This window comes from Dipteris shenzhenensis, chromosome 15 (assembly GCF_047967505.1).
Source record: "Dipteris shenzhenensis isolate YYH24624 ecotype China chromosome 15, Dip_SZ_1.0, whole genome shotgun sequence".
Lineage (NCBI taxonomy): Eukaryota > Viridiplantae > Streptophyta > Polypodiopsida > Gleicheniales > Dipteridaceae > Dipteris > Dipteris shenzhenensis.
Genome location: NC_141610.1, coordinates 1,394,761 through 1,405,274, shown reverse-complemented (window position 1 = coordinate 1,405,274; position 10,514 = coordinate 1,394,761). Strand labels below are relative to the sequence as shown.

Genomic DNA, 10,514 nt, shown 5'->3' with positions numbered 1-10,514 from the left:
CAGGCTTTTGAAGAGCGAGAGAGGAGCTCCCATATATCATGATTTCAAGATCAGGGGAGGAGGGGCTCTCGCACTATGCTGCAGAGGGGGAGGAAAGATTGTGTGAGGAGCTCCCTGATTGTGCAAGGTCCATTACAAGAGGGGATAGACGTTGCAAGAAGAGTGCAAGGGAGATAGAAATGGTTAAGAGGGATAGAAGATGAAACAGTGAAGGAAATGGAAAGTGGAGGCTTGAGTTTGCAGTCCGATTGCAAGGGAGAAAGAAATGGTCAAGAGGGATAGAAGATGAAGCAATGAAGGAAATGGAATAGTGTAGGCTTGAGATTGCAAGGGAGAACGAAACGGTCGAGAGGGATAGAAGACGAAACGGTTAAGGGAATGGAATAACAGTTTGTAACCCGACTACACTGTCAAGGTGAGAGTCACCATGGTGGTTGTAGCTTGACTACACGGTCAAGGTGAGAGCCACCGCAGTAGTTGGCTCAAATTTTGATTAATTCAAGGCGGCAGTACTAACTTGCATGTTAATGAAAATTAGAGGTGGTGGCATCTAAGATTCCCAGCCACGTCTGTGGCTAAGACCCACCGGGCTAGCAGTTAATTACCAGCCACCGTAGTGGCCCGCAATTACTCAGCTTCACCTACACGACGATGCTCCCTTTTCTTGTGTCTTCACACAGGTAACAAAAGCACCATTTATACTTTAGACTATTCATCATCACCAAAATCTAACAGAGTTTATAAAAATTTTGACATAAACGTTTTGCCTCCGAATGTAATAGCTGGTTGTGCTTAGGCACCCAACAACTGCAAGCTTAGGGTACTCGATGTGTCCTCGAATGTCTTGGGTGACAGGGGGCATATCATCTCCATGATGCTCTGAGACAACCGTATTGTGACCTTAAAATATTGCATCTTTGAGGCAAGGACAATGCAAAATGCCTAGCAATAAACATAGCAAAGGCTCTTGAAAGTGAGGATTACAGCTTGTTGGGTCTTGAATTCTCTGGAATGGGTCCGAATGGCAACACAACGGTAGTGAATGAAGACAGGCTCAAACAATTGTGCAAGCCTTATGCAACCCAAATTGTAAGATTCAAAGCTTAAGGATATCATATTTCAATTTCACAGACATGGGTCTACAACTACTTGCTAATGTTTTAAGCAATGAGGTTGCGCTTCAGGTGATATTTGTATCTCCTTGGACATTTCTATAGGCATAAGGCATCTGTATGGAGGTGAGAATTACCTGATTCAATCTTTGCAGATGAATTCCAAGTTGACAACCTTTCTCTTCCCTTGGGAAGATGGTACTCTTGCGGCTCGCTGCCAATTGTTGCTATAGAGGAACTGTTTGAGAAGCCAAGTTTTTATCGATCGTGAAATTGTAAAACGGGATTCTCAAAAGAAGTAATCGATCCTGATATGGTTTGGAAGGCGATAAATGAACTACAAATGCTAATTGCCCCTTCTATACTTTCTTATTTTGAAGAGTCCACGTGCCCTTCAAAGGCTACCCCTCGTGCCCCTCAAAGGGGAGTCCTCTTCTTAGCAAGAAAGAGAAATGGGCAACAGTAGAGGCAACTGCAAGGCAATAGGTATGATGCCACGTGTCCGTCTCTATCCCCTGCTCTAACTGATGAGGCTGTCATGCAGTGACCAGTCCAATCTCGCGCGTACTGGTCGGACTATAGTCTACCAACATTGCCATGTGGTGGTTATCAAGCAGTGCAGGGCTAATCACAACTAGATCCATGACCTGGTGGGATGACGTGTCGCGAGAGATGGCCCGTTAACTTAGCACAGCACAACGAGATCCACGACGGATCTACGATGCTCGTGTTGGCATCGCATGAGCCACGATGGAGAACTGCACCTTGGTTTCTATGCCGGTTGAGTTTACTGGAGAGAGAGAGAGAGAGAGAGAGAGAGAGAGAGAGAGAGAGAGAGAGAGAGAGCGGGGGGGGAGAGACAGAAGAGTGGGAGACTGAGAGAGAGAGAGAGAGAGAGAGAGAGAGAGAGAGAGGGGAGGGGGGTAGGGAGAGAGGGAGGGATAAGAGAGATAGAGAGAGACAAGAGAGAGGGAGAAGAGAGGGATAAGAGAGAGACAAAAGAGCGGGAGAGAGAGAGAGAGAGAGAGAGAGAGAGAGAGAGAGAGGGAGGGATGGAGGGAGGGAGGGATAAGAGAGACAAGAGAGAGGGAGAAGAGAGATAAGAGAGAGATAGAGAGAGAGAAGAGCGAGAGAGTCAGAGAGAGAGAGGGAGGGACGGAGGGATAAGAGAGAGATAGAGACGAGAGAGGGAGAAGAGATGAGCGAGAGAGAGAGAGAGAGAGAGAGAGAGAGAGATAAAAGAAGAGGAGAGTGAGAGAAAGAGAGGGAGGGAGGGAGGGAGGGAGGGAGGGAGGGATAAGAGAGAGAGAGAGAGAGACAAGAGAGAGAGAGAGAGAAGAGAGGGATAGAGATAGAAAATAGAAAGAGTAGATAGAGATAGAGGAGAGAGAGAGAGTGTGTGTGTGTGTGAGTGAGTGAGAGAGAGAGACAGAGAGACAGAGAGAGACAGAGAGAAGAGCGAGAGAGAGAGAGAGAGAGAGACAGAGAGGGAGGGAGCGAGGGAAAAGAGAGATAGAGCGAGGTAAGAGAGAAATAGAGGGAGAAGAGAGAGAGAGAGAGAGGAGAGAGAGAAAGAGAGAGAAGAAATAGAGATAGATAGATAGAGAGTGTGTGTGAGAAGAAAGGGATAGAGAGAGACAAGAGAGAGAGTAGATAAAGATAGAGGAGAGTGGGAGGGAGGGAGGGAGGGAGGGAGGGAGGGACATGAAAATTCATCCTCTTTCCTTGGAAGAACTAATTAAGGGGAGGAATGTAAGAGCCATCGCACTAGGGATGCTAAGAGCCATCACACTAGGGATGCTTTAAGAGCCACCAATGTGGGGAAAACTATGGCAAAGTTACCGAGGAAGCAAGAACAGACTTGAACAAACTTTAGCACAAATGTCACATGTAGTTTCAAACTCAATATATTATGAGTGGGTGTGCTCTGAATAGAGACAAGAGCTTTTCTTTATGACATTAAAGAGGCCTTTCATCATCAGAATTGTAGACATAAGGTCAAAGTCTTGCTTGCATGATTTATAAATAGGGAGACTCTGCTCCACTTTCTTGGGAAAAACTACAAAATCCATAACAAGAGGCTTATAAGTGAGCAACAATCATATGCACATTATAGGAAAAGGAAAGCTTCTGAAACATTAGGACGTGGGCTACATATGTGTTGAGAGAGAGAGAGAGAGAGAGAGAGAGAGAGAGGGAGGGAGGGAGGGAGGGAGGGAGGCCCCTAGCCTGTCGTAGAGTGGTCAGGCTACTCGTAAGAGAGAAAAGAGAGATGGCAAATGAAGTGGCACACAATCAAACAATCTCTCTAGTATTTGTCGGAATCACAATTGCTATCTCTTGTGTTCCTCTCCAACTCCACATGCGTGTCATCTCGAGGTGGTAAAGCGTGAAATGATGTTAGACAAAGAGTATGTAGCAAATAGATGGGGAAGGGGGACACACTTGCGCTAGATAGAAAGAGCGAACTCCAATAGTAATATGAAAGATATATACCTTTGTAAGACTAGAATATATCCAATCATACAAATTTAGATTTTTAGTTGTGCTAAGATCCAAACAGTACGCATTTCTAAGGGCCTCTCCACCTTATTTGGGTATGAATCTCAAGAGGATCTAATGAGATAGAATCACAAAAAGAGGATCTCTAATATTCCTCTCCATCTTCACCATCCTCACCTTCGCCTGATTCGGCACCAACTTCTTCATAGTCTTTCTCGAGAGCAGCAAGATCTTCACGAGCTTCTGAGAACTCGCCTTCTTCCATTCCCTCTCCCACGTACCAGTGAACGAATGCTCGCTTCGCATACATCAGATCAAACTTGTGATCGATCCGAGAGAACACCTCTGCCACACTCGTCGAATTCGATATCATGCACACTGCCCTCTGCACCTTCGCCAAATCTCCTCCCGGCACCACCGTCGGTGGCTGGTAGTTTATCCCGCACTTGAATCCCGTTGGACACCAGTCCACAAACTGTATCGTCCTCTTCGTCTTAATCGTTGCAACCGCCGCATTTACATCTTTCGGCACCACATCCCCCCGGTACATCAGACAGCAGGCCATGTACTTGCCGTGCCTCGGATCGCACTTGGCCATCATCGACGACGGCTCGAACGCGCTGTTGGTTATCTCCGCCACAGACAGCTGCTCGTGATATGCCTTCTCCGCAGAGATCACAGGCGCATAAGACGACAGCATGAAATGGATTCTCGGATATGGAACCAAGTTTGTCTGGAACTCCGTCACATCCACGTTCAAGGCACCGTCGAATCGAAGGGAGGCAGTCAGCGAAGAAATGACCTGCACAGACGCCATCCCAAACCTTAGCATCCATGGTGCCAAACGATCTGACTTGGGCAGTCCAACCACGATATTGCAGAGCGAGATCGACGTACCTGGGATACAAGCCTGTTCAAGTTAGTGTAAGTTGGGCGATCGATGTCCAAAGAACGCCTACAGATGTCGTAGATTGCCTCGTTATCGAGAAGCACTGCCACATCCGTATGCTCCAGCAAAGAGTGGGTGGAGAGAACGCTATTGTATGGCTCCACAACAGAGGTTGAGACCTGAGGGGACGGATAAACGGTGAAGCCGAGCTTCGACTTCTTACCGTAATCCACGGACAGCCGCTCAAGGAGTAAAGATCCAAGCCCGGAACCTGTTCCACCTCCAACAGCATTGAAGACCAGGAATCCTTGAAGGCCTGTACAATTGTCCGCCAGTTTGCGGATCCGATCAAGGCAGAGGTCTACAATCTCCTTACCGACTGGTTCAAAGCAGCGATTTGCAAAATTCAGCATTTGGCAAAATCGAGAAAGATGGATTGTGACTTGGAAGGAGCTAATAAAATGCAAGATCTCCACTTACTGGTGTAATGGCCACGAGCAAAGTTGTTAGCGGCATCTTCCTTGCCACTGATCAACTGTTCTGGGTGGAACAATTGCCGGTAAGTGCCGGTGCGGACCTCATCTATGACAGTTGGTTCCAGATCCACGAACACTGCCCGGGGGACGTGCTTTCCTGCTCCAGTCTCGCTGAAGAAGGTGTTAAAGGCATCGTCACCCCCTCCGATGGACTTGTCACTTGGCATTTGGCCATCAGGCTAACAATCACGGGCATCCAAAACAAGAAATCAAACCCATTAGAAAACCAGGCATCGTCGCCACGCAGAGGATGCTTAGAGCACTGTTCGACAACAAAGCACAGACTTCTCCAAGACGCGCGGAGTTTCGAGACTGCTAAAGACTGCACGCATCTACTGGGAAAAAAGAGAAGATCTTCCCCTGCTCATTCGGAACCATGTGCCACTGTTTCGCAAGGCGTTTCACTGTGCGAAGTGAAATGTCCTACCAAGCTCGAAAACAAAGCACGGACTAGTCCAAGAAACTAATGAATGCGTAGAATTTCGAGACTGCTAACTGCACACATCTACTGAGAAGAAAGAGAAGGTCTTCCTCTGCTCACTCGGAAGCGTGTGCTGCAAGCCCCAAGCCGTTTTACTGTACAAATTGAAATGTCCTACAAAGCTCCGAACGCGCTCAGAGGTTTCTCAAACGCTCCAGAAATGAGGAGTCTTTTCTCCTGATTCAAAGGGTGACACAAGCTTCGAAGCGAACAAGCTGCAGCAATGCAGCTAGCCAGGAAGAGGAGAAAAAGATCCGTTAAAGAGACAAAGAAAGGCAAGGCAGAGGCAGGGTGTAAGACCTGGATGCCATGTTCGAGGCAATAGAGCTCCCAGCAAGCGTTACCGACTTGGATGCCGGCTTGGCCGATATGGACAGAGATACACTCTCTCATGGTGAGGAAGGGGAAGGGCTGCGGGAAGGCGTATACGAAGACGCCTGCGCGGAGCTCCCAGAGAGAAGGAGAGAGAGAGAGAAGGAAGCAAGCTACGAAGGTAGGTGGTGGTTATGGCGGAACGTAAAGCAGCGCCTGGGCTTTTATTTGAAGAAGACGATAGCCACTTTTTTCTTTTTTCCCTCTTTTTTTTGGACACCAAATTTCCAGCTGGCACCAACCCATCCACCACCCACCACGTGTCCGGGCTTTTTCAACGCACATGGTAGTCCCCCACCCTCCTCTGAAAAGGCCAATGCCTTGTTGGGATTAATGCCTCAAAAATACTTGAACACGAGATTGCAAGACCTCTAATGCGTTTCAAGGCCCTCCACGAGGCAGGGAGACCCCTTACATTGTGAAGAATCCTAGTTGTTCAAGGCTTCATCGGACAAGTTGGAGCAAAAGATCATGCTTATCCCACCATGCTTGGTGGAAATGGACACTTAATGTGGCCACATGTACCATTCAATGTTGCCTCGATTGTCTTCCACAAACAAATGGCCACATGCATCTATAGATGCAACTACGAGTGCTTGTGGCCATTTTACACGTGGATGAGAACGGAGCAACACCATCAACTAAACATAAAAGTGCATTTATTTCCTCAATCAGCATCACACAAACTAGCTTCCAATTTGTACATGCTAAATATAGATTTATATGGTGCTTAGAGATAATAGGGCTTCTTAGCCCTCCGTCCATGGTTGGAATCGTGATGAGCATGGAGGTGGTGCCCTCTATCCTTGCTTGCGTGCATGCGATCGAGATCATTAACTCACCATGTGTCGATGGTTCAACCTCTCTAAACATTTATGCATCTAACCAAGCTCTAACCACACAAGGCACTCATTGCTCATGCAAACTTCCCTTCCTAGCCAAGACCCCGCGCCCACTCTTGATATCGTGTGCACCCTCTAATGGGAGCATGCAAAGTAGTGCTACCAAAAGCTATTGGTTGCACATATTTGCAATTTGCAACTTAAGAGCTTCCCACATAGATTTGCCAAGACCACCATGCTAAAAGTCTCTCCTACACCTGCGCTGCATATCCTATGAGGTAACCCTTCAAGGAAAGCTGGTGTTGACCTCAAACTTGAACTAGCTCCTCAACACTTTGTAAGGTTGCCATCACAATGCCACCTTGTACTTGCAACATGATTGCAATGCTTACATAAATTGGCCTTTGATGGATTTAATAGCAATATAAATTCTCAATATCCTAAATGCTTACCCTTTAATTTTGAGGCTAATTTTTATGTATTTAACCCATTATGTTCAAAACTCAAGTTTAATGTTCTTTAATAGGCATTGAATCAAGATGAGCACTTGCAAGGGCTATAAGGACTACAAAAAGTGCTTCCACACTGTTGGAGCAATCACATTGAATTTGGCTTGGGAAGGGTTACGTACATTGATGACACAAGAGAAGCCACTAGATTATTAAAAAAAATTAGATGGACACGACCACCACATGGCCAGCTTCATGTTTGTGTAGTATAAGGGGTAGATAATGTATGCAAGGTCTTATATCCTTGAATTATGCAACAAAATAATGTGGTGACCTTAGGTCATTACCACCAACCCATGGACCATGCTTTAAAATTTTCGCAATGTCAGACCCTACCTTACATTGCATACAAGTGATGGGGTAACCAACCTAAACAATCTCATTAATTTGGAAATAAACATCCTTTACCCTTACGAAAGGCTCCCCCTTCAAATTCAAGGACACAAATCCTCACTACCCTCAAATAACCATTACGCTCTTTTTATCTAAGTCCATAATGAGCTTTCCCTTTGCAATCAAGTGCTCCTATCTAGAGTTGCAAAGTCATATCAATCATGGCATGCCACTTTAACCTCTCCAATTGCAAAATGTTGTCCCACCTATCAACTCTATACTCTTTAAATTCAACTTTGCATTTATATAAGGAATTCAATCTTTTCTACCCACAAGACTCACCAACTATCCCCTTGTGCAATCTATGCTATTCTAAACTATGTAATCCTTCCCTCACCTCCCCTTTACCCACATGTCAAAAAATCCATTTTAATGCTTATTGCACCTAGCGTCTCCATCTCATCTCCATTAAGTAGGTTGGCATATTGCACTCACATACTCACCTAGCTCCTACCTATCATAAATATAAGTATATGAGCTTATTTTATTTACTTTCTTCCCATAAACCATTTTACAAAACAAATATCAACAACTATCAAGCAACACTTTCTTGCTCTAAAAGTATTCATGATCTAAGCTAAGCATGAGCTATCTTTTCCTTTCTTCATAAAGATGAAACTGAAGCTTCAAGGAAGAATCAAGTTAGACCTCAAAACTTCATTTTGAACATTTAGACCCCACAATAAGAATGCATCCTCTTCAACTATAATCAATGAGTATTGAAGCATATTTTTGCATTTACTTGAAGTGCACACATCATCATTGTCTTAAAGAGACGTCTCATTTCCTAGGAAGCTGAACAACACTTATCATTAAATATGCTTTTCTTTGACTTCAATTAAGTAAGAAAATACTTCTCACAAGACTATTAAAAAATGCCTTAAGACTCGTAGCTTCAAAAAAGATAATTCACAATCATTAACTATGTAAGTGATTGAGTGACTCTCTATGTGTGTGTGTGTGTGTGTGTGTGTGTTTAAAAAAATAAAACCTATAAACAACATGGCACACGATGCTCAAATAAGGGTGGATAATAAACTTCTCATCTTATGGGTGTACATAAAATATGTATGCAATTGGTGGAAAGTGTCGAATCCGTCAGGTAGTCCAAGCTCCAAGGTCAGGGTCCACTTACCTACCACCATCCAAGAGAAACTAGCTATTAGAACAACGTAGCTTCAAGTGGGTAGACAAGTAATGCCTGTTAACTTACTGCTTTTACCAAAGAATAAAAACTACTCTACATATTCTAAAGTGATAAATAATAAAGCACGACAATATAAAGATTATGAAAAAGGATGGTAGCAATAATTGTGAAAACAAAAGTTATTAATTTAAAATATCCCAAGGGATGACCAAGCAATTAAAGTGAAAATATTTCTAAGGGAGGTATTCCCCACCATGTAAAATTAATGGCCACAAAACTAAAGATCATAAAGGGGGTTATTCACACCCAAGAGCCTCAATCATGTGACAATAAGACATAATTTTAAATGAAATAGGAAAGACTAATTGATATCCCAAAGAGGAAATATTATTAGAAAAAGTTGGAAAATTATTAATTGAAAAGTTAGAAGGATATGCATTGAAAAGTTTCAAAAAAAATCCACTGAAAGGTTATGGAAGAGATAGAGAACCACCAAATGAAAAAATTTAGAAAAAATATATTAAATAAGAGACATTTGAAAGAGTTAAAAATGTGTGTGCGTGCATGCACGTGCACGCGTGTTTGTGTGTGTGTGTGTGTGTGTGTGTGTGTGTGTGTGAGAGATATATATAAATGTGTGTGTGTGTGTGTGTGTGTGTGTATAAAGGTACACAAAAGTGTTCATAAATGAGGCTTAACTCGAAGCTTCCAGACTAGAATAGCCAGATCGAGTCGATAGCCAACAAGAGGTGGTCAAAAGTGACCTGACCAAGAGGTTACGGTAGAGCACAGTTTCACAATGTCTTCCCAAGAGTATTTTTAGAGAAGATAAAATCCATAAATGCCTCCCCAAAAGTATGTTTTAATGCGCCATGTGTTTCAAAGACCATTAAACTTTTTTTTGAAAAATATAACCATCCATTAGTAACAAATAGATGAATAAAGCTTAAGGGATATGGTCTATGGCTAACGAATTCAGCCAAACGTAGACCTAGAGAACATTAATTGGAAGCAAGACCCAGGTAGTACATAAACAGTGTGCAACACAAAACCAAAATTAAACCGGCCGCTCAAGTCCATTGTCATGCAAAACACAAGTACGCTCAATCAAGAGAAGGAACTCAACGATGAGCTGGCGATAGTAGCAGACTTTCAAGTCGATACCCACACGCAATCAATCACCAAGATAGAGGAAAAGTGAAGACTGTAAAGCTACAAGGTAGTAAGAGGCATAGGTAATTGTGGATACATGCACACAATCTACACGTAATAGTAGTACAACACTAAAAAGCCAAGAGTTAAGCAAAACAACGGATGTATCTTACAACCATTCCTAGCTTGGGATATAGAAAAAAAAGGCGACTCAAATCCACTACCTGAACTACCAACAAAGAAACACATACTAAAGCAATTGAGCTCACGGCTCATAGCCCAACCAAGTAGCTTCAATAAAAAGTATAAATAATAGCAACGATAGGACCTTCCAATGTGAATCAGAGAGAAAGTAACCAACGGGTATCAGTATATCATTCGAAGGGGGGAGTAGTATTGCTCCATCCGAAGTTTGCCAATAGAGGAAGGATAGCGAACCTTCCAAATGAGACCATAGCATGCTTTGGAAGAGCTCAAGCAAGAACTTGGGACATTCTTAAGTGCCAAGCAAGGAGAAGATGCCAAGGTGGCAGACCAGTAGTAGCAACACAGTAGACTACAACAACAAGACTAGAAAGC

At 43.8% G+C, this 10,514-nt stretch overlaps 1 protein-coding gene across 1 annotated transcript; it reads right to left on the bottom strand.

Moving 5' to 3' along the window:
* Window positions 1-3,569: 3,569 nt before the first annotated feature.
* LOC147893193 (tubulin alpha-1 chain-like) lies at window positions 3,570-6,017 on the bottom strand. The gene is made up of 4 exons (XM_087385537.1): window positions 5,821-6,017; window positions 4,984-5,218; window positions 4,512-4,882; window positions 3,570-4,416 (listed from the first exon to the last, which is right to left on the bottom strand). The coding sequence occupies exons 1-4, from the start codon at window positions 5,911-5,913 to the stop codon at window positions 3,760-3,762; spliced, it is 1,356 nt and encodes a 451-aa protein (XP_087241663.1). The 5' UTR covers window positions 5,914-6,017; the 3' UTR covers window positions 3,570-3,759.
* Window positions 6,018-10,514: the final 4,497 nt, after the last annotated feature.

Coding starts and splice junctions, on each gene's coding strand:
- LOC147893193 (XM_087385537.1), bottom strand. CDS start 5,913: ATGAGAGAGTGTATCTCTGTCCATATCGGCCAAGCCGGCATCCAAGTC. Junction 5,219..5,820: donor GCCTCGAACATGGCATCCAG/GTCTTACACCCT, acceptor CGTGATTGTTAG/CCTGATGGCCAAATGCCAAG. Junction 4,883..4,983: donor TGCTCGTGGCCATTACACCA/GTAAGTGGAGAT, acceptor GCTTTGAACCAG/TCGGTAAGGAGATTGTAGAC.